Source organism: Rhinolophus sinicus, linkage group LG03 (assembly GCF_036562045.2).
Source record: "Rhinolophus sinicus isolate RSC01 linkage group LG03, ASM3656204v1, whole genome shotgun sequence".
In the NCBI taxonomy this organism is placed as follows: domain Eukaryota; kingdom Metazoa; phylum Chordata; class Mammalia; order Chiroptera; family Rhinolophidae; genus Rhinolophus; species Rhinolophus sinicus.
The window spans coordinates 175234715-175258736 of NC_133753.1; the positions used below are offsets into that span (position 1 = coordinate 175234715).

The 24022-nt window shown below is 39.1% G+C and overlaps 2 protein-coding genes, 1 long non-coding RNA gene and 1 pseudogene across 7 annotated transcripts in view; 3 read left to right on the forward strand and 1 right to left on the reverse strand.

Moving 5' to 3' along the window:
* NUP155 (nucleoporin 155) overlaps nucleotides 1-7331 on the forward strand; it is a 50432-nt gene extending 43101 nt beyond the window's left edge. The window contains exons 29-35 of the mRNA XM_019737278.2: nucleotides 377-506; nucleotides 1846-1959; nucleotides 2649-2769; nucleotides 3208-3318; nucleotides 5280-5416; nucleotides 6407-6513; nucleotides 7127-7331. Of these exons, the coding sequence (XP_019592837.2) occupies nucleotides 377-506; nucleotides 1846-1959; nucleotides 2649-2769; nucleotides 3208-3318; nucleotides 5280-5416; nucleotides 6407-6513; nucleotides 7127-7265 (859 nt within the window). The 3' untranslated portion in view covers nucleotides 7266-7331. The remainder of the gene's footprint in view (nucleotides 1-376; nucleotides 507-1845; nucleotides 1960-2648; nucleotides 2770-3207; nucleotides 3319-5279; nucleotides 5417-6406; nucleotides 6514-7126) is intronic.
* LOC141570718 (uncharacterized) lies at nucleotides 502-18473 on the reverse strand. The gene is made up of 3 exons (XR_012495162.1): nucleotides 18159-18473; nucleotides 2906-3047; nucleotides 502-1454 (listed from the first exon to the last, which is right to left on the reverse strand). It is a non-coding gene; the product is annotated as an uncharacterized LOC141570718 (long non-coding RNA).
* LOC109450177 (aldo-keto reductase family 1 member B1) lies at nucleotides 10810-13633 on the forward strand (annotated as a pseudogene).
* The window catches only part of CPLANE1 (ciliogenesis and planar polarity effector complex subunit 1), a 95299-nt gene continuing 88875 nt past the window's right edge, over nucleotides 17599-24022 (forward strand). For 2 of the 5 annotated variants that reach the window (XM_074328987.1, XM_074328988.1), the window contains exon 1: nucleotides 17606-17971. The gene's annotated coding sequence lies outside the window, so the exon portion shown is untranslated. Of the gene's footprint in view, nucleotides 17972-24022 lie in introns of all 5 variants that reach the window. The other 3 variants (XR_012495161.1, XM_074328990.1, XM_074328989.1) reach the window with 3 other exon arrangements.

A 24022-nucleotide genomic window follows, 5' to 3' on the forward strand; every position in this document is an offset into this window, starting at 1 on the left:
TGTGACATCTAACTTATTTTTAAGTAGTCACTCTAGTGGCTCTGCGGAAGATGAAATGTAGTATTTGCCATATTAAGGCAGAGATGTGAAGAATACGAGGAGCCGTAAAGAATGTTGTCATTAATTTTTTAAAGAATCAAAATTTTAATATCCTGAACTAAAATTTTAAAGTTGGAAGTTACTTTTTTGGACACAAATATAAGTGTTTCTTTATTTGTTGCTTTAAATCGTGGGTCTCTTTTATTAGAAATCCTCTAGTAATTTTTTCAAGTTTCAGATAGTGTTTTGTGGTCAAATAGCACATCATAATTGATATTTTTGTATCTTGGATCCTTAAGAATTCATATAAATAAAAATACATGTTTTTTTCCCGCAGCACAGAAATTTCACTTCAGCAGAGACTAGAGTACATTGCTCGAGCCATTCTTAGTGCCAAAAGTTCCACTGCCATTTCATCAATAGCTGCAGATGGTGAATTCCTTCATGAATTGGAAGAAAAAATGGAAGTAAGTGCTAAAGATACTTAAGCTTTGCCCACACTGAGTAGTAGCCACACGTTATTTTACTTTCTCTTCCTCCCCTAGTAAATAATAGGTCTATCTATAGCAGTCAGTATTATTAATTTAGTATCTTCTGCCTTTATTTATTTAATTTATTTTCATATTTAGATATAAATCTTTTAAAAGATTTTAAGGATACAGCATTTTGGGTCAAAGGACATTGCTGTAATTTTAAAAGCTTTCTTTATGGCACTTCTAAAGGTTTTTTCCACTGTTGCAATATGAAGCAGATTATATTACATTCACATTTTTTTTTTTTTTTAATTTTTTTGGGGAAGGGGAACAGGACTTTATTGGAGAACAGTGTGTATACTTCCGAGACTTTTCCAAGTCAAGTTGTTGTCCTTTCAATCTTAGTTGTGGAGGGTGCAGCTCAGCTCCAGGTCCAGTTGCGTTGTTAGTTGCAGAGGGTGGAGCCCCCCATCCCTTTCGCGACTCCTCGCTCAAGGGATGGTGGGCTCCACCCTCTGCAACTAACCGGCAACCTTGTGGTTGAGAGCCTGCGCTCCAAGCGACTGAGACATCTGGCCACCCGGGAGCTGAGCGGCAGCTCATTGACTTCATTCTAGTTGCGGAGGGCGCAGCTGGCTGGCCCATGTGGGAATCGACCGGCAGCCCCTCACCATTTATTCTTGAAGCTAATAAGTAGATGTATGAAGTAGAGTGGGCTAAGCTGCCTTAACTAAGAGACTCAAGTGCTAAAGATACTTAAGCTTTGCCCACACTGAGTAGTAGCCACACGTTAATGGTCCAAATACAAAAACTTCTCATTCACAAAAATCCAGAGTGGGTGTTCTTAGTTGGCAGGTGGCTTTCTTCCACGTGGTTGATTTTGGGATCCAAGTTACATTTTCTGGCTCTACCATTACGAATGGCTTTATCTTTTTCTTCAGTCTGAGGGAGGAAGGGAAAGAAGAGCATATAAGAAGCACTTTCACTCTTAAAAACTTTAGCTCTGAAATGACATACTTTACTTCCACTCATGTTCCTTTGCAGAGAACTTAGTCTTATGTGCATACCTCCCTTCAAAGGAGGCTGGGAAGTATGGTCTAGCCATTTATCTGGCTCCAGTCTTGGGAGGAATGGGCACTGATAGGCAGCAAAGACTCTGCCTCAGCACACTTGGTGTGAAATCTTTTTTGGTGCGATGAAGAGTTGCTAGTCTATTATGATAGAAGTCTTTATTTACACATTATTTTTAAGTGAGATACCAGGACCTATTTCTTTGCGTACCTGTTAATTTCTCAAAAAGAAATGAAGGCTTTCTTTTTTCTGTCCCAACCAGGTTGCTAGGATCCAACTTCAGATACAAGAGACACTACAAAGGCAATATTCCCATCATTCATCTGTACAAGATGCCATTTCTCAGCTGGATTCTGAGCTAATGGACATAACTAAGGTATAAAAAAATCCCTATAGCAGTCAAGCAGCCACCTAATATCTACAAGTTCTTTGTTTCTTTTGCATTTTACTTTTTGTTTCATGGAAAAGATTAACCTACCCATAAAATAAGATAAACAATCCTTGACAGCAGGTCACTGGGCTGACAAATCACTGCTGTGGTATTTGACTCTTAGAAAGAGCTATGTTTCTCTTTCTAGGCCGGTAGCTATCAAGAATCTATCAGTCTCACATGGGGCTTTATTGAAACTCCTGCCAGCTATTTTATTGCCTTGCTTCTCGTCTTGAAAAAGTAGTATCTTTGCATAACTCTCCAAGCCTCTGTACCCTTCTGAGCAATTCCTTCTTCAGTTATTTTTGGACTTGGCTTCAGTACCCTTAACCAAGATTTATCATTATTTCCATTATTCTTCAAACCCTACTTTAGACAACACTAAGTCTAAAAGGCATTGCAACATCTCCCAGCCAAGAAAGAAAAAATGCACACATACTGCAATCTATTTGAACATATTTACTATTTATTCACCACTTTTAATCGAAAGTTACGACCAGCTATACATTATTACATCTTTATATCATGTTTTAGGAAATTTAATAAAATCTTTAGTTTTTATTTTCAGATAGTGTTTCACTATTAATTTTTGGACCTCTGGTTGGATGTATAATGTTGACATTTTTCTCCCACAGCTTTATGGGGAATTTGCTGACCCCTTTAAACTCGCAGAGTGTAAACTTGCAATAATTCATTGCGCCGGTTATTCAGACCCTATATTGGTGCAGACACTTTGGCAAGATATCATAGAGAAAGGTAAGTGTCCACTTACAAGTACATTTAGCATATATTATTTAGTGACTTGGTAAAGGAATCCAAACTGCTATTGGCTCATATGTCTAGGACCCATGAAAACTGTATGTGTATAAGTAGAGGGTACATGGAGTTTTACCTGGATATGGTGGAGGGTGGTCCTCTAGAGAAGGATCCCAGTGACTTTTGGAGAAGACTCTCAGTGTGTGTCAGTTTTGGTGGCTTGTGCTACTTAATAAGGGAGACTCAGACACTTCTCTCAGAATCTCACAACCAGGGCCCTGGTAAGATAAGAGAGTATATCAAACTAACAAACAGAATCTGCTCATTATATTAATGTAATATCAGTTCTAAAGTACTTTATACGTTGAAACAATAAAAGAGCCAATTTAAACACTTCACTTGAAAAAATATTTCTACAGACATGCCTCTTTCTTACAGAATTGAACGAAAGTGTGACATTGAGCTCTTCAGATAGAATGCATGCGCTTAGTCTGAAGATTGTGCTCCATGGCAAAATTTATGCTGGCACACCTCGCTTCTTTCCTTTAGGTAAGCAGTAACCTCAGGTGCTGTCCTGGGACTTTTTTTTCCTTTTGATGATTTTCTTCACAGACATGGAAAAATAATGGTATTTAGAGTGAAGTCGTTTCTTTGTTGCTCTTTAGTTGAGAGTTTAATTCTTACCTCACCAGAAAGACCTCCAAAGAATAGCAGAATTTGTTGATGAATAGTTGGGGATGGGACTTTCTTTGATTCACCTTCCAAGTTTATATATGTGTTGAGATAGTGTTGACTAATAGACCATAGTGGTTATATTGTTGGTAACCCTCTACAGATTTGTAAAGAGAAAAGAAACATCGCTGATGTTTTTGTGAATGAGAAATCTGTGATTGATTCAACTGCTCTTATTATATTGAGGGCATATTTTTCTTTAAAATAGTGAGTAGTTGTTTTAAAAATGTAATTTTTGAACCATTGTCTTAACCACATATGCTGACTAATTGTTATGTAGGTGACTAATTATTATGAACCATTTCCCAACCTATTATGTTTTCTTCACTTGTAAGACAATAGAATCAACATAGATACGTTTTCATAAAGTAGAATGTTAATCACTTTGTGGTTTTGAAAGATGTTGAGAAATACGAGAATGCATGTAACATAACATTAAATTGCTTTTTATAAATGAGGATACAGACTTGTTCACAGACCATCTGTGATTTACTATTTTTTTCCTGGACATGGTAAGAAATAAAACCATTATAATCATATCCTTATTTCTTATAAGTACACCATTAACTGCTATGCCATTTCATTGACTAAAAAATAAAGAGCAAAACACACACACACACACACGAAACTTGACAATTTTAATAGTAAAAGGCCACATTCTACACAATCCCTTTAGAGGATATTTTTGCTTTGACTTATCTTTTTAGTTCTGTGCCCAATGACGTTTAGGATAGAAGAGGTCTTCTTTTTTCTAGCAGTCTCTCAATGGCAAACAAGCTCCAGGGGATTTCAAATTAGAACAAGTTTAGAGTTTTTAGAATTTTTATTAACTATCCAAAATCTTTGTATGGTAAATTCTAGGGGAGATGTAGGTTTAGTGGCAGCTTTTTCAGTGATTCTTCTTATCCATAGATAATTCACATTGGTCATTCTCAGATTTCAGGTATTATAAATATGAATTTGAATGTTCCTGTTATGATCTTATTTATGATGTGACACATAGTAAAAAGTGAAATGGGATAGCATATTAAAACCATCAAAATAAACAACTAACATGAATCTGGAGGGAGGTAACAGCATTTCTAAAACACTTAATATTTCTAAAATCAGGATGCAGTCACCTTTCTTTTCTGAAAAGCTGTTAAATTGAGAAACTAGTATATCAGTATATTACAGAGATATTATCAGTGGGTTCTCTCCAGTAGTGGAATTGTGAATGGTCTCTATTTTCTTGTACCTTTCTGTATTTTCCAAATTCACTAAAGTGTAGTTTTTTTCCTAATAGTTTTAAAGTGTATAATTCAGTAGTTTTAGCATATTCACAGTTTTGCAAGCATCACCACAATTAAACGTAGACCATATTTATCACTCCAGAAAGAATCCATGTAGCAGTCACTTCCAACTCCTTCCCACCCTCCGGTCCTAGGTAACCACTAATCTATCCATCTCTGTAGATATGCCGATTCTAGTATATTTAACAAATTTTTTTAGAAAGTTGTTTTTTAAAGCATTTCCCCTAGGAACTGCTCATTTATGAATAAGGCCTACTTTTTAGTATCAAGAGTTAACAATCTATAACAACAAAAAAATAGTAATTATATGAGGTGATGTATGTGTTAACCTTATTCTGCTAAACGGTTTGCAGTATATATGTATCAAATCATCATATTGTACACCTTAAACTTAAACAATGTTATATGTCAGTTATATCTCAGCAATAAAGCTGGGGGGAGAAAAGGAGTTAACAATCCTAATTTCTGATCCTTTTCCCTCCCCAGATTTTATTGTGCAGTTCTTAGAGCAGCAAGTTTGTGCTTTGAACTGGGACGTGGGATTTGTGATACAGACAATGAATGAAATTGGAGTGTCATTACCTAGACTGCTGGAAGTATATGATCACTTGTTCAAGTCACGGGTAAGGAAAATATTAAATAAAATAATTTACTTAGTTAACTTTTTCTAGATATGGGGATGGCGTATTCTGAATACATATAAGTATCTCATTGTCTGATACCTGAGAAATTTGCTTCGTTGATTTAGTATCAGAAATCATAATTCAGATTTTTAAAATCAATGAGAGTGGCTTTGCTATATCTCATAATAAAAGTTAAATATTACTTTTTAATATTAATAAACATAATACATACTTGATTATTGGTTGTATAGGCTAAACACATTACATTACAAATCATGTACTTTAAAAAGAACAAAATAACTATTTATTCACTGTAACCTCATCTCAAATATCATTGTTTAAAGATTTTTTTCACCATATTGAACCTTATTAGACTACATATTTTGTAATTTTTATCCAAATAAAACCTTGCACTAAATCATGTCTTTTATAGTAGCATCATGAAAATGTTCATAACTGTTTTTTATAAGGCACTTGTATGTCTGTCTCATTAAGCCTCACAGTGACCTGTGATGGAAATGAGCAGGTCGTAGCATCCCCTCTCCTACTACAGGGGAAGAGATGCTAAATAACCTGCTCAAGTCACATGGCTAGTAACAGGTGAAGCCAGACTAGAATTAAGATTCTTTCACCAATTTAGTCTCTTATTTACAATATCAAACTGAATCTGCATAGGTTCACAGTAAAAGTGGTATCACAGCTCATGGAAGAGATGGGTTTTTTTCCTCTTACCTCAAGTTCCTAACAGGAAATTTACCTGCTCTACAAAGTGGATTGACTCATAAATAACATCACAATGCAGTTTTTAATGTTGTTCAAATATTAACCATAACCAGATACATAATTTAGTAACTACATAATGATAAATGCTTATTTCAATATCAGTAAATTTTGTCTTAGACTCTGATGGCTGTTTTAACTAACATAAATGGTTGAAAAATCAGTTGACACAGTTTGCCTTATAGCACACGATGTATATTTTCTTTATAGGATCCATTCTGGAACAGAATGAAGAAGCCACTGCACCTTTTGGATTGTATACATGTACTATTGACAAGATATGTTGAGAATCCTAGCCAGGTTTTAAATTGTGAAAGGTAAAACTGAATTAGATACTGTGTTATAGTAAAAGCTTTTTAAATGCTTCTAATAAATATCTGGGTAACAAATTTAGAGACAAAGGGGAAAGATACGGAGATTATAAAGTATAGGAGATTTAGTCTTTTGTATGTTAACAATAACTATTTGAATGATGTTAATTGGGATGTATGAAAGGTTAGAGTTTTTTCCATTTCTCATCTCATCCTGAATTTTTACTGCAAGTAAAAGGATATAATTTACAAATTACTTCTAAACTACTGCTTTGAATTAATGAGCTAGGACAGTTCAGTTATAGCTTTGTAATAGTATTGGCCAATTTATATTTGTTTGAAAAGGCCAAAAGAATGTCAATAATTTAATATTAATTTAAGAAGTCATTCCTTACAGCCTCATTATAATAATCTTCAAAAGAAAAATGGTGATTGTGTAGGAATGTACCTCCCCCCAAGTTTCCTTCTTTGTTTCCATTTATTTGCCATTTATGTAATCACATGATCCTTGCTCTTATGTGAGAGTATAAGTAATGTTAGCAAAAGTTGGAGGAAAGTTATATAGGAAGAAATGTTTCTAAATGTATAGATAGTTGATCAGATGTGTTTTCCTTTGCAGGAGAAGATTTACAAATCTCTGCCTGGATGCTGTTTGCGGTTATCTGGTTGAGCTCCAGTCTATGAGCTCTTCAATAGCAGTACAAACCATCACAGGGAATTTTAAATCTCTTCAGGCTAAATTAGAACGGCTTCATTAATTATTGTAATGTATTTTTATCCGCGCATTTTGATCTGTAAAATAAAATCTCAGCTGGGTCCAAAAATCAGGTGCTCTAAATCTAAGAAATTAAGAACAATTTTAATGTAATAGAAATGTGTTTTTAATAAGTGGTTACTATCCACAAACAGTACATTTGCCAGATGAATTCTTTTTTAGTGTTACTATTTGGTTTTTTAACAAGGTTAGAAAACAACCTAGGTAAGATTAGTTATCTTAACACAAGTATAAAAAATATTTAGAAACTCTTGTTTTGAATTTTACTGCAGGCAGAAATTATGAATGTGTAATACTCATTTTTATGTTAGTCCAAGGATGTTGATATCAAAACTTAAACAGGCTAGCTGAGCAGGTCATTCCCATAATACTGGATTTCACAAGAATCCTTAAATAGACAAACACTTTCTCCTTTAAAAAGTTACTTAGGTGTTGAATTTATCCTTGGAAAGAAATTCCTTCCACCTACTAATTTTGTCAGTTACAATCCTTGAAGATTAATATGTGCGTGGTTGTTTTTTGAGCAGGTGATAAACTTGAGTGTTGTGCTATGTCTGGAAACCTATATAGGGAGATACTGTTTTTCCTTAGTGTCTACCTAGCTCTTCTTTGGCCTTGTGACTACTGATTTCATTAGAGTGATTCTCACGGTGTATGTACCACACCAGCACATCAGCATCATCTGGGAATTTGTTTGAAATTCAGATTATCGGGCCCAATCCCAAGCCTACTGAATCCAAAATTTGGGGTGAGGCCCAGTACTCTGTTTTCACAAGTCCTCTAGAGCAATCTGGTACATGTCAGGTTTGAGAACCACAGCATTAGAGGATGATACAAGTAGTTTGTGCAATGAGCTCCCTACTTAATTCCTTCTCCCACTGCAATCAATAACCACAACCCACAAGTTTTACTTAAGACACACAATGTGTAAGCTAAGTTATTAGTAATGCAGTTTTTAGTCTTTAAGAAAATTGGAATAACTAAACCAAGTGCCCCAAAGTCATGGCAGCAAGAGAGGAGAAAAGAGTGAGAATGACCAAGATTACGAAAAAGGCAAGAACATGCACTCCTTTCCTCTCCCTTTACGCTCCCAAGATTAGTTACCTTCTGCCTGTTGTCACTAGTGCACGTCTAGTGATTTTTAAAATACATTTTGAAAATATTTCTCCTCCCACTTTCAATTTTTTCCCAAGACATAGGTTGTCCTTTCCATATTTATTCTCTTAGAATTTAGCTTCCTTTCTCCTATAATCTTTAATTTATAATATTTAATAGAATGGCAAAATATCATTCATTAGGTACCACTACCTCCTATGTTTTTCAGCTTTTCAGTTCCTTAAATTTAGTTTTTTGAACATGGAAAACGAATGTATGCTATGCTTTGTTAATTCTGTAAATTTAAAAGTTCGTCATGGCTGCTTAAAATGAAAGTCTCACTTAAATATTATGAGTTAGCCGTGACTCAGTTCTCCTAAAAATATACATGGTTTTATGTATGTGTGTGTATATATATATATATATACATACATACACACACATGTATACATATACATGTATAGATATATATGTTATATAAAACATATATAACTATAGTTTTGTTTCAAGTACATTTACACACGAGCATATTAATGTATATGTTACATATACTCAACTCATAATATTGAAGCTTCTTTCAAAAGGGATACAGGTTATGATGGCTAAATTGTCCTTAGGAGTCAAAACTCTGAACCTTGTCCCTTTCATTTACATAGCACCTTTTGGGAGGCTCTAATAATTCTGACTGCACAGCAGATATTTTCAATACTCTTTGGAGGGTAAGCTCCCTAAAAAACAGAAATTAGGTCCCCTCCTTTTTAGTCCTCTGGAACAGTGTTTTTTAAAACTTTGGCATCATAAGAATCATCTGGATAGCCTTATAAACCGGGTTCGCGTTCTGCCTCCACTGTGATGCTGGTGTCAGCGGTCAGTGAGACTTGGGCCGCACTCTTCTAGCTCTTGTATCCACCGCGATAATACTTTGTACTGAGTATTCATTCAACACATTCTTCTTTATACGGACTATTAAACATATATAGGCAATGAATAAATTGAACATAGTTTATGAAACAATGCTTTCATTGTAGGCAGTGAGGAGTCACTGAAGCCCTTGGTTGTAACATATTTATGTTTCAGGTAGATCATTTCAGTATGGCAAAATGGTTAGGAGTAACCACTGAATAACTGCAAGTTATTATGGGATATTGACCCTGAAATGCATGTGATGTATGTTCAACATTTCTTTAGTTACAACATACCTGACTCACTAGGGACTTGTTCACTGAACAGATCTCTGCTAACTACATAAACTTCCTTCATTTTTATGTATTATAGTTAATTTCATCTCAGGACTCTCACAGATTACTCGTTCTCTGCCTCAGGATACTTCCCACCTCCATCTGTGTTCCTCTTATCTGTGAGAAGAAAAGTTATGATAGTGATACAGTCGTATGAAGGACATGAAGAACTAAGAGGAGCATTGATTCCAAAGGTCTTGAAAGGGCACATAATTTCCTTTCATTTTCTATCAGTTTATTTAAATTCTCTTAATAATAAAACATTTTTCAGAATATGTCTGAGTCCTCTAGTAAATCATTTACACCCTTCTAAAAAAGTTTTGTTTTCCCGATAAGGAAATTTTCCTCATAAACAGATTGAAGCTAAACATAACACTTTTAAATCCAAAATTTTGTAAGAACTAAAGTAATCTGTTTTTTATTCGGTTTTGTTGTTGTGCTTCAAATGTTGGAGTAATTACAATACTATTTTTACTCTTTCGTTTCAAATAAACATTGCTTCTACTGCATTATGACATGTTTGAAATTATAACACTTGTTTTAAAACTCTCAGTTACGCTTTTTGCATTTTGGCAACTCCTAGCAGCAGGAAGACAAACTCGTAAGATTGGTCAGTTTACCCTGTGGAGCCAGGACTGCCATACTCCAGTCCACAGCTGAGTGTCCACCTGTGTAAGCAACATTTCCATTTGGATGACCTCCAAAGCTCCTCAGTCAAAACGTGACCAAATCTCCCACTCTCCTTGCCTTCTGCCCACTCCCATGGCGCCTCCTTTATTTTTTCTCTCACTCTTTATTACCTATTATTTATAAAAAGAAAGTAGAAGCTAAACAATTTGGTAAAGGTATTCTTAAAACAACTTCACATTAACAGAGTAACCGCCCTGAATTATTTGTGGACTCAGATGTTGATGTCTGTGTTTCCCAGCACAGTGTTGATGGGATAGTCAATCTGCCCTGACCCTGCCTGTCCCACCCCCTAGCATGGTATGCCCAGCAGGCAAAGCCTGGCAAGGCAAAGCCTAACTGCTCTACTCAGGCCCTTGGAGGGTTGTGTTTGCTGAGGTAATGACATACCCTGTATCTCCGAAAATAAGACCTAGCCGGACAATCTGCTCTAACGCATCTTTTGGAGCAAACATTAATATAGGACTGGGTATAATATTATATTGTCCAGCTAGGTCACACGGTACAATGAGCTGGTCACTCACTATAAAAGCAGGAAATCTCCCAGCTCACTGTTCCTCTCCTGTAACACAACCCACTTCATCTGTGTAAGCACCCACATTGCCCCTGTGGAAATTGTGAGGCCTGGGGAACCTCATGGACTGACATTCTGCCTACTGTGTTTGCCTGGAGAAATAAAGTCCTTTGTCTCTAACCCCAGGAGTCATGTTTTCTGCCAGCATCCATGCCACAGTAACAGGAGGGCTTATTAGCTTGCAAGTAGGGTAACATACCAAACTCCACACACCCTGAAAAATAATTTATGACCATCTGGAAGGTTGGTAAAGAGCCATTTCTTAAGTGTTCTCTTGACGACTTAGGAATTTTCTGTCAAGTTGCTGACAGACTTTGCAAATTTTGATGCACATACACTCACAGGCAATTACTGTTACCTGGCTGGCAACTTGTAAAACTTATCCCAGTTTGAGATGTTAAAATGGGAAGTGCATCTTAGAATAAATGAAATACAGTATTTGATATAATGGATAGTTTTTATTCATGATCTGTTCTTCAGCTTCCTGATAGCAACCTGATTTGGGGTATCCAATTATAAAGTTACTGGGTATCATGAATTCTTAATTCTATCCATTTTCTCTTTCACTTTCCTAAAAGGAACCCAATTTCATTAGACTATCTTCCTTCCCCCTATATAAATGAGTAGGTCCTCACAGGTAAAAGCCAATCAAGACAACCTGGCCATCCTCACACAGTGCTAGTGTTTCCTGAAACCTGAGACATATTCGGGGCAAGTGACTCAATCTAGGTTAATGAGATACGAGGAGAGGTGAACGTATTGGACAAACTTCTTCACTCTTCTCATAACTATCAAGGAGATGTTCTCCCTTTCAGGGTGTTTGTGGCTTACCAGCCTTAAGTCAGTGGTGTGCTGGAGACCCTGATACTGGGTTTCAAGTGCTGTTAATCTCTCTTGGAGTCTATTCTAGCTAGGAACATACAGGGAAGGGAATTCTGGAAAATTAGCCTAGCCAAACACTTATTACAAAGCCATCACACTACCCATTCATTGAATCAATCACACTCCCCCTTTATAGAGAAGATAGATACCACCTAGAACAAAGATTTTGTTTTCAGCTTCAAATTTCCAAGCATAATTATTTTATTAAAGTCTGAATATGGAGTTTTAGTATAAACCACAATGTAGGGGCAATCCAGAGAGGATTCAGAATATATGTACTGTTTCCCTAAAAATAAGACCGGGTCTTATATTACTTTTTGCTCCAAACGATGCATTAAGGCTTACGATCAGGGGATGTCATCCTGAAAAATCATGCTAGGGTTTATTTTTCTATTAGGTCTTAGTTTCAGGGAAACACGGTAATAGTACTACCCGGTCAAGGAGAGGAAGAAGAAAGCTATGGCTTAGTGGAAACAAGGAATCCGCGTATTATTTCACGGTAAAACCTGATGGGGATGGGGTTGAAGACGAAGTTGAAAGCAGAGTAGTTTTTCCCAGTTATTGGGAGACTGTCTCTTAGGATATTCCCCCATCCCTAATTTGGGGTGATCCCAGCAGAATATATCGTAACATGTAATAGGGGAAGGAGCTGAGTCATTATTCTTTACCTGCTCTCAACTTTTATGTCAAGTTCAAGGGACATATCATTTTCTCTTGGGGGGTGAGGAGGAGTTTGAGAGCAAGGGGACCCCACTGTAGAGACAAAAGAATGAAAAGATGAAGGATGTATCTGAGCCTTTGTGGGCACTGTAGCATCCTCAAGGAGGAACTAGCTGTACCACATTAGACACCAATGCAGAAGACCTAGGAGCAAACATCAGACATCCTGAAGCAGTGATGGGTAAGTATATAGAAAATGAAGTTTGAGTTCAATCACTGTCTCCGCCATTGCTGTTAAGGCATAGAACCCTTCCTAGCACTATCATGAATCTACTCTGTAGAGTAAGTGGAATGAGAAGAAGAAAATCGGTAAGATAGAGCATTTATTTCAAAGAGACTTTATCAAAGAAGAAATGGAAGTGACATTAGTTGTCAAGATGATGTGTACCAGAATGAGAACGAGGCGGGAGTGGCCATCCAGGAGAAACAAGGAGCACATGGTAAAGTGTGAGGACCATTTCATCGTCAGCGAGCTGTGGAGCCCACACCACGGTGAGAGGAGCCTGCCAGAAGTCATCCAGTGACCTGAAGCTGCACTACCTGGACTTCTTCCTTATTCACTGGCCGACAGGCTTGAAGCCTTGGAACAAATATTTCCTGTTGCATGGGAAAGGCAACGTGATTCCCTAGGACACCGATTATGTGGACATATGGGAGGACTTGGAAAAGCTGGTGGATGAAGGGCTGATGAAAGCTATTGGAATCTCCAACTTCAACCACCTCCAAATCGAGAAGATCTTACATAAAACTGGCTTAAAATATTAAGCCAGTGGTTAACCAGATCGAGTGCACCCATATCTCAGTCAGGAGAAGTTAATCCAGTATTGCCACTCCAAAGGCACTGTGGTGACTGTTTACAGTCCCCTCGGTTCTAATGACAGGCCCTGGACCAAGCCTGAGGACCCTTCCCTACTGGAGGATCCCAGGAACAAAGCAATAGCTGACAAGCACAATAAAACCACAGCCCAGGTTCTGATCCAGCTCCCCATGCAGAGGAATTTGGTCATGATCCTCAAGTCTGTGACACCCGAACGCGTTGCTGAGAACTTCCAAGTCTTTGATTTTGAACTGAGTAGCGAGGAATTGACCACCTTACTCAGCTACAACAGGAACTGTGCCTCCCACAAGAATTATCCCTTCAACGAAGAGTTTTGAAGTTGTGAGTGCCTGCTCTTCCCCAAGTAACCTGCCGCCATTTTCCCTGCCTCCTTCTCCCTGTATATAATATAGTAAGTATGGCCTGTGTCCCTCAGCAGTGGGGCAGTGACCTGCAGATGAACCAGCGAGGGCTAGGCCAGCTTGGTGTTGGGTCTAAAGAGGAGAGTCAACATCATCCCTGAGGTGGTCTCCCTAATGAGACAAGTGTCCATCGGATACCCTACAAAATCTTTGCGACATTATTGATTACATTCCCCCCTAAATAAATAAACAAACAAACAAACAAACAAATAAATAAAAATAAAGAGCCACATCAGTAAATTAGAGGTCTCTTTCAGTTTTCTTTGCTCTTCTTATGTGGCTGGAGTAAGTACGGCTTGATACCCTTTTCTAAGTTGAACTACAAAGGGAAAAATAGTGCCACTAACAATTGGGTTTTGGCTGCTTGGAACTGTAATGGTTTCAGCCTCCTCCTCCTTGCCACCGAGAAAAAATATTTTGTGAGCTTGAAGAAAAAAAAAAGACTTTCTGTGCTCCACATTGAGGTGGAAGGGGCTCATGAAGAATGTTCAATTATAGAAAAATATTTTGAACTACAATGTTCTCTGTAAAATGAGTGTAAATTTGCCATCTGCTCAATTTATCACAAAAGAAACCAGCCTGAAGACAAAGGGCAGAGTGAAAAGAATTACAGAAAAATGGACCAAGACCTGCTGATGAAAACTTGCAAGAAACCTGCTGAACCTCTGTGTTAATGAGCGCATCAACTTCTTTTATTGTTAAATCTAGTTTGTGTGAGGTTCTCTGTTATTTAAGATCTTAGTAGGCTTAAAGACAAGTAATTTAAATCAGCAGGTAAGTCACAGAGTTGGGACTTCAACAGGATATCTAATATCCAAAGCTGGTCTCTTAATCACTGCACCGTGACAGAAAGGTGTAGTTCAAATGTCTGTCATTCCTTCCGTGGTATTTGCTGAATCTAAAATCACTGGCTCCTCAAAATATGGTCCAAGGACCAGCAGCATTGGTGTCATCTGGACGCTTGTTAGGAAAACTGATCTCAAGGTCCCACCTACTCCAGACTTACTGAATCAGAATCTGCATTTTAACAAGATTCCCAGGTGATTCATTTATGCACTCAGGTTTGAGAAATACTGTTTTAAGTATTCTTTTCTTTGAGTTTTTACAGCACGCTCCATATTCATTGCTAGTTAAATACTCTTCTGTCTCCCTCACCAAACCTGTGATATCCTTGAAGGCAGGAAATATGTATTATTACTTTTCGTATTGTAACCACTTGTGATAAAGACTACTAATTGTCCATCAAAATCATTTTTTCAGTCTTACTGGGTACATTGCTAATCTACATTTCCCAGCCTCCCGTGCAGGTGTGACCATGACTAAGTTCTCTCCAATGCAACATGAGCAGAAGTATTGTGTATTATTTCTGAGCGTAGGTCTTAAGACTGGGCCTTCTCCCTCTCTTTTCCCCTTTCCTTTGGCTGGAATCCACTGTGACCATCTTGATTAAGCAATAAGAGGCTGGAGAATGACAGAACAAGTATCATAAAAGAACCTATATCTCTAAATGATTGTGTGTACAAAAGCTACTCACCTTGTAATAGTTACAACGAGAGAAATAACTATGTTTTGTAGGCCATGGATTGATTTTAGGGACTTTTTGTTAGGTAGCCTAGTCTTACCCTAAATAATTCACTTATCATAGACCTCACAGCTTATAATGATTCCCCTTGTGGAGGAGGAACGGTCTCAGAAACACACAGACAAGCCCTCAGCAGCCATTTCTGTACTGTGTGATCCTAGCCATAGCTGTTTGATCCAGGAGTGGATCTCTTACCTAAACTGCACCATTTGCATTTTGCCTCCAAGAGGTTTGCAATTTTGAACTGAAATAGGAGCTGAGAATAATTGGGGCTGAGTCGTGTTATGGCAAAGCTTTAAAGCTGCGCTGTGCAATATAGGAACCACTAGCCACATGCGGCTATTGGAATTTTATTAATAAAAAATTCAGTATCTCAGTTGCTGTCGTGCGGAGGACCCTGCTCGCTGCGCCATTTGTCGCGCAGGGTGTCAGGCGGGGTCTCTGCTCCCGCTCCCGCTCCCGCTCCCCACATAAGAACGCAGGATATGGTGAGGCCAAAAAGGAACACCCATGGAGCCATAAGTAGGGGAGTCATGTCACTATATTCTCGCTGGCGGCATCCGCCTCTCTGCAATCCGCTCTTGCTAGCTCAGCCTCCATCTTCCCGCTAGCCCCCATTTTTTCCTGCTAGCGTAGCCACAGCAGTTATATTAGTGGCCAATGGCTCACGGGTTACAGCTGACGGCCAACTAGCCACAGCTGATGGCCATCCAATCACAGTTGATGGCCATTTACTACCTGAGCCAGCAGCTTTCTATGTGAGGCCGAGAGCCTGGAAACTGCTTTCTGGGGCTCTGTCCCCACAGTTGCTCTAGCTACATTTCATGTGCTCAATACCATTTGTAGCTAATGGCTACCATACTGGACAGAGCAGACATAGAACATTTTCATCACCACAGAAATTTCTACTGAACGGCGCTGCTCTAGAGAGAAAGTCTACAATCTGTCCTGGTTCCAATCTTGCCCAAAGATGGTTGTTGAAACTATTCCTTTGATTCTGTGGGATACACCAGAATCTCTGCAATAAATTCCCTTTCTTGCTCAAGTTAGTCAAATTTGATTTTATTATCTGCTACCGAAAGGACCTCAGTTATTATATATCTGGCACTATAACTGTGAAACACCAGATCCGATGGGAAATTCTCGGGCTTATTTTAATTTGATGTCTGACACATAATAAGCATTCAATAACTTTCATTTTAGCAAATTGTAGTCACTTGCATAAATTTTTAAAGAATATGGAATAGTCAACTCCAGAATTATACCACTAGGTCTGATGGCCATCCAGCAAAATGAGTTATCCCATTATTACTGTGTTTCCCCCAAAATAAGACCTAACCAGAAAATAAGCTCTAGCATGATTTTTCAGGATGACATCCCCTGAACATAAGCCCTAGCATGTCTTTTGGAGCAAACCTTCATATAAGACCTGGTCTTATTTTTGGGGAAACACGGTATCAAATCTTAAGGCCTAGAAACGGGAACACAGAAAACTGTGGGAATGTTAAAATTTCTCAGTTTCCGAATTTTTCTGCTTGAGACTTTTTGTGCTAACTCTAGCAAGATTTATGTAAGGTGTTCCTGACTTCCCGCGGACTGGAACCATCTCAGTTCTATAACTTTTGAGATGAATGGTGTTGACCTACCAGTATCCCAGCTGCCAGTTATCCCACATGGAAACAGAGGGTTAGTTGTGGTTTATGATGCTTCAGGAAGTTCTCCTGCCCTGTATTCTTTGTTTGCTATGATAAACCAACCGGATAGCTCTTCCATTTACTCAGCAAAGCATACTTATCCTAGCCAAAGGTAACAAGCCAAAATACCTTAATACACCAGGCCAGTGACATAAACGTGTGAGGAGAAAGACGGGTAGGGAAACCGAAGAGCATGCCACTGCCGAAGGCTTACAAATTTAAGCTACAGAACACTGCTTTCCCAGGCCAAACAGCCATGGAGCTGCTTGTTCATGACCCTTGTTCCCAGTCAGTCGGCTGGACCAGGCCAGGGGCGAAGAAAGCGAAAACAGTGCAGTCCTCGGGGATTACCAGGACAAACCTTTCCTTAGAGCTTTACGTTTCCCCGAATCTGCGGAGGGCAGTGTACACCCCTTTTATTTTCGGGCCTGTGGCGGTCTCCACCGGGTGGGGTAGGGCGCGGGGGTGACATCCCGTGAATTACATAGTGGTCGATTAGACGGTTTTCTGGGAAGCGTGGGCCCTGTAAGGGCAGGTGTTTGAGGAACGCCCAGGTGATAGGAAACAGAAGGCCCGCCGCAGCTGAGGAGCCTGGGAGTGGGCGGCGAGCAGGAATAAGAGCGAGCGAGCGAAGGCGGGGAGAAGACGGTGCGCGCGGCGGGGAGGCTGCGGGAGGCGCAGCGCCGCCCTGGAGGAAGGGGACGAGGACGAGGGACAGAGCCTGGAGAGACCCGGTGGAGAAGAGGAGGAGGGAGGAACAGCGCGAGCTTCCCGCCCGCGCTCCCGGCCGGCTCGGAGCAGGCGCCCCGGCGGCGCTCGCGCCCCCTTCCCCCCCTCCGCGGTCGCCAGGGCGCAGTCTCGCGTCCCGGCGGCCGGCTGGGCCCGCGGCAGTCGCCCTCGCCTCCCCGCCGCGCTGCCCGATACGTCCTCGGCCTCGCCGCGCCTTTCCCGCCCCGGATGGGCCAGTCCCTGGCAGAGGTAACTGCCCGCCGGGTCCCGGGGCCCCTCGCGTCCCCGGCCCCCTCCCCGAGCCGTGGGGCCGCCGGCCTCCTGCGGCTGCTGCATCCTCCCCCCCCCCCCCCCATCCTTCTGCCTTGCACGTCTGCGATCTCTCTGTCCCCCGCCGCACCCAGCCCCCTGTCCTTTCCTTTGGCCTGGTACTTGCCCTTCCCCGCGTCTAGGCCTTCGTCAGCTTCCCGGGCGCCGTCCTCCAGCCGCAGCAGCCTCAGGCTGAGGGGGCGCCGGGCTCCGCGCCGCCGGGTCCTCCGGCTCCCGTCCCGTCCCGTCCCGTCCCCGGTGGGCGCCTCTCGGGGCAGAGGGCGGGCCTCGCGACCGAGCTGCCTCCGCAGGGTCCGGTAGAAAACCTCAGAGGAGGCCTGGGGGTGGCTTGTGCGAGGTGGTCGTGGGGCAACTCCTGTGTTTGACCTTAGTTGATGATAACTTAGTTGAACATTGAGGAATGGACGCCATTTCTTAGACTCGTAGGTGGTGAAAACCACCGAACTAGGGTTCACTTTAAATTACAGTCGTCCATGTGTTTTAAATAAAGGTACTTTTTTGGGTAGACTTAACATTTCTCACCTAACATGTTTTGTGAGTGTGATTGAGGTTACTTTTATTTCTTTTTTTTCCATTAACTGATTTTGTTAATACTTGTTTCGTGATGTTTATTGTCAGAAACATTTGCGTTTTATCGTCAGTTGAGTAAGTAGCAGAAATCATCTTTGCCACATAACAGGCAATGAGAACATCTTTTGCAGTTCTAAAAGATGGGAGATTACCCGTCATCAAATCCTGTAGGGCTCTATTCTCACATCTTGAGCTTTCTTTTTATTCTTTACGTTTTAGTTGCAAAACTTATATCTGAGTATACATCTGGGAAATTTTAAAGCTTAAAATATATACTTAAGTATGTACTCTATCTCATATTTAGGAGAGGTAAGGACCCTTAAAACAAAAACACGAAACCATAATATAATTACCACTTACCACCAAAAATAACATTAATGTCTTAGTATCATCTAATACCCAGTTGTGTTCAATTTTCCTTTTGCCTGTTTTGAATTTGAAGTATTTTCAAGTTTACAGAAAAGTTGCAAGAAAAATATAAAGAACTCCTATACCATTATCCAGTTTGACCACTTGTTTATATTTTGCTGGTGCTTTATCCTGCTCTTTATACATGTGCTGTTACACGTTTTTCCCCAAACTATTTGAGAGTGCTTTCCACCTTAATACTCAGTACAATATGCATTTTCTAAGAAAAATGATCTTCTTTTATATAAACAAGTACAGTTACCAAGTTCAGGAAATTTAGCATTGATACATTACTTTTATCTCTGCTATAGTTCGTATTTCAGTTATGTCACAGTCACAATAACATCCTTTATTGCAAATTTTCTTGTACAGAATACAGTTCAGGGTATTATATTGCATTTACTTATATTGTTAATTTTAACTTGGAACAGATCTTGAGCCTTTATTTCTTGTGGCATTGATATTTTTAAGAATAGTACCTTTATTATTTTATATCATTGTCATCATGTTTCCACATGAATAAGCAGGTTTGCATTTTTTGGCTAGAATATTGTATAAGTAATGTTATGTCTTTTTCAAGTTATCACAACCAGAGGAGAATAATGTCGGCCCCTTATAGGTTAAGATGTTATCCCTTTTCCCCTCTATCATTAGTATTTTTTCTTCTTTTGCAAATTATTAAGAAATTTGTGGGGAGATACCTCTAGATTATGTTAGTATCCTGTTCCTCATCAGGATTTTCCTCTGCTTGATTAAGCATCCATTGATTGTTCTTTCTTAAATAAGTTTTTAATATAATGGTTGCAAAATGGTGATTTTCCACATCTGCCACCATATAACTGTGGTCTCATTTATTTATTTAATAGATTGTAACCCATTGCTCATTTTATTAAGGAATATTGGGGAACAGTGTCTTTCTCCAGGGTCAATCAGCTCCAAGTAGTCCTTCAATCTAATTGTGGAGGGCACAGCTCAGCTCCAAGTCCAGTTGCCATTTTTAATCTTTAGTTGCAGAGGCACAGCCCACCATGCCATGGAGGGAATTGAACTGGCAACCTGTTGTTGAGAACTCATGCTCTAACCAACTGAGCCATCGGTCTGCCCCTCTGGAAGTAACGGCAGCTCTTTGTCTTCAATCTAGTTGTGAAGGGCGCAGCTCACTGGCCCATGTGGAAATCGAACTGGCAACCCTGTTCAGAGCTCATGCTCTAACCAACTGAGCCATCCGGCTGCCCCCATTTTATTTATTTTGATGCTTAGGGTGCCCCAAATTTAGCCTGTGGGATTTGGTCCTTCAGTCTTGTTCCTGTTTCTTTTTGATATGCCCTTATCATATGTTTACTTCCTTACTTTGGAACAAGATCGTCCAGGTCCATCTGGTCCCTGCTCTACCCCAACCCTGAAATCAGCCATTTTTCGAAGAGCCCTCATTCCTCTCACTGAGGAATGGCATTTAGAAACCCAGATTTAAATGCGAAATTATCTTATTGCTTCTGGGGTGTCACTGCTTCTAGTCCCTTTTAGAGGACAGAGCTAGAAATCATGAGTTTTTATACTAATACTTCCAGTTCTAATACAATTCTTTACAGCTCTTCCTTACCTTTTCCCCATTCTATAATTGATTTCCCCTTTATTCTACAATGAGAATGCTGGCTTCCATCAACATCAATATATACATTCATTTGCTCAATCCTACAATACACACAAAATAGCTTCATAATTTCTATACTCACACACCTAGGAAAAGCAAACCTAAGAAAAGTTTGAGATTTGTTCTTTTTATCTTTAGTTTGATAGTATATAGTCAAAATACTCTTTAAAAGTTACTTGAATTAATCCTTTTTCTCTTCAGTGTAGTTTTTCATTTGAAATGCAGTCAGGTTTATTTGCTTGTCTTTGTATTAAGTTTTAGGTCCCCCCAATTCTTGTTTTAACATAAATCAAAAAGTCAACTGTACAAAAGCTATATTAAGAAGCATCACTCCCTCCTTAGCCTTTCTACTTAGTTTGACCCCATCCTTAGTTAACCTTTTTTGTTAATTTGTTTTATTATTCTGTTTCCTTTTGTAAAATTAAATGATACTATTTTCCTCTTCTTACACACAAGGTAGCATACTATGTGTACTGTTTTGCACTTTTTTCAATTAATGTATTCTAGAAATTACACTTCACAGATTATTATTATAGATCTTCCTTATTCTTTTTAGCAGCTGCTGAATATTTTCTCCCAACTGGTTTATTTGAATTGAAGTCCAAAAATGATCTTCATATATTGCGTTTGATTGTATGTCTCATATCTATCTATCTATGCATTAGTATGTGTAAAATACATATGTAATAAGTTTCTACCCTTCCCCCCCTTTTAAAATGCCATTTATTTGCTAAAGAAACTAATTTATGCATCATTTTCATCAAATGTTCAACCTATTAATTTACTTACAAGTATATGGATTCAGGGTTTCCTATTTTATTTTGCAGATATATTCTGCAGAATTTCTTACATTCCAGATTTAGTTGTTTTATTCTCCTGGTGTTTTTAGTATGTTCCTTCAATGTCTTTATTTCTTGTCAACTGGTGGTTAGATTCAGACACAGATTCAGGTTGTTTTTAATTTTTTATCTTTGTAAGAATATTTCATAGATGGTTCTGTGTAGTTCCTATCTATGTAGCATCATATCAGGAGGCTATAATGTCATACATTTGTTTCACTGTTAGTAATTTAAAGATTGATTTAAAGTGGGGTTGGGGTATGTCAGTTCATTTCTTATGAAGTTCCCCGTCTACTTTCACCTAATAGTTTTAGCAGCCACTGATACTATTTGACTAGATCTAGTTCACTAAGATCTGCAAGTGATGCTTTTCTAATGCTATCATTACTCTTGCATTTGGTTAGCTCTTTTTAAAGAATTTCTTGTTCATAATTTTTATATTTAAATTTATAAAAATAAATATTAAGGAAGTAGTTATCTAGAATGTTAGAGTTGTGAGCAATTGAAAAGCGTAATGTTTTAGTATAAAATATGAGGCTGGCTAGCATCTTAATAGGTCATTCTGTGCTGGACTTAAATAGTCTTTTTGTTGTTGTTTTTAAAGATTTTATTGGGGAAGGGGAACAGGGCTTTATTGGGGAACAATGTGTACTTCCAGGCCTTTTTTCCCAAGTCAAGTTGTTGTCCTTTCAGTCTTAATTGTGGAGGGTGCTGTTCAGCTTCAAGTTGTTGGTCTTTCAGTCTTAGTTGTGGAGGGCACAGCTCAGCTCCAGGTCCAGTTGCCATTGCTAGATGCAGGGGGCACAGCCCACCATCCCTTGCAGGAGTCGAACCGGCAATCTTGTTGAGGACACACTCCAACCAACTGAGCCATCTGGGAGCTCAGCGGCAGCTCAGCTCAAGGTGCCGTGTTCAATCTTAGTTGCAGGGGGCGCTGCCCACCATCCCTTGCGGGACTCGAGAAATCAAACTGGCAACCTTGTGGTTGAGAGCCCACTGGCCCATGTGGGAATCGAACCGGCAGCCTTTGGAGTTAGGATCATGGAGCTCTAACCGCCTGAGCCACTGGGCCAGCCCCATTGAATAGTCTTTTAAAGCTTGTTTTATATTTTAAAATCAGCTATTTTATTGTTACACATGGCATCAATTGTACCAAATAAATGTAAATTTTTTGGATTTCATAAACTAAATAGAATTAGGAAGAGGGAATTTAAAAAAGGAAGAAAGACTAAGGCTATGCTTGAACACAGTACAGGCCTGTGACCAAATGCCATCATTGTGCAAGATTTCCCAATTTTAAAAACTAAAAAAAAAAAACATTAAATTTGGAATAGTCACAGACTTACAGGAAAATGCAAATACAGTACAGAGAAACTTTTTTTATGAACCATTTGAGAGTGACTGCCAAACATATTCCTTTACCTTTGAATATTGTAGTGTGTATTTTCTACAAATGAGGACATTTGCCTACATAACTGCAAGATAGCAATCAAAATCAGAAAATTAACATTTATACATTACAACCTTCTAATTCTCAGTTTCTTTTCCTATTCAAGTTTTCCCAGTAGTCCAATATTGTCCATTATAATGAAAGAATAAAATTTATAGTTACTCATTATGTGTAGTTGTCAGGTTTTTCATTTTGAACCAGTTTCTCAGTCTTTTCCCGACTTTCATAACCTTGAAACTTTTGAAGGTTACAGATCAGTTGTTTGCAGAATGTCCCCCAGTTTGGGTTTGCCTATTTCCTTGTGATTCAAGTTATGTATCTTTAGCACATACGTCACAGCTCTTTTTCTCATTTACCTATTAGGTGGTACATACATGATTTTCATTTGTCCCATTTCTAGTAAAATGGAGTCTGCCTGGCTTCTTTATTGTAAAGTTACTCTTTACTCCTTTGTAACTAATGAGTATTTTATAGGGAGATACTTGGAGGCAATGTAAATATACCATTTTTCATCAAATGTTGAATTTATTTCCTTGTTTATAATTACATGGATTCATGATTTCCTATTCTGTTTCATGGATTTTAAATCCATTACTATAATTTGTTTTGATGCTCAAATTGTCCTCGGTTTTTTCAGTGGGATCCCTTTCAGTGTGGCTTCTGTGTCCTTACTCAGCTTAGCTTAGGCTCCAATGCTCTGTACCAGGATACCCCACAGTGTGAACATCCTTCTCAGATTCTCCCAAGAATGGACCATTTGCCCAAGATTTATGCTCTCACCCGGCTTGGGCTCTGACAGGCTTCTTGGCGTCCACTGCAGCTGTCTCCATAGCCCGCATGGGGACTTGCCAGGCAGCTTCACTTCGTGATATCTCAGGGCTTCGTGTTTATGCGGGCTAGTTTGGAGTTTCCTACAGCTTGATGGCTCAGGGCAGTTTGAGTGCTTACATGGTGAATGAGGCTTCAAGGGTGATTATTCCAGGGAGTAAGGTAGAAGCTGTACCGCCTTTTATGATCTAGCCTTGGGAAATGCATAGCATCACTTCCATTTT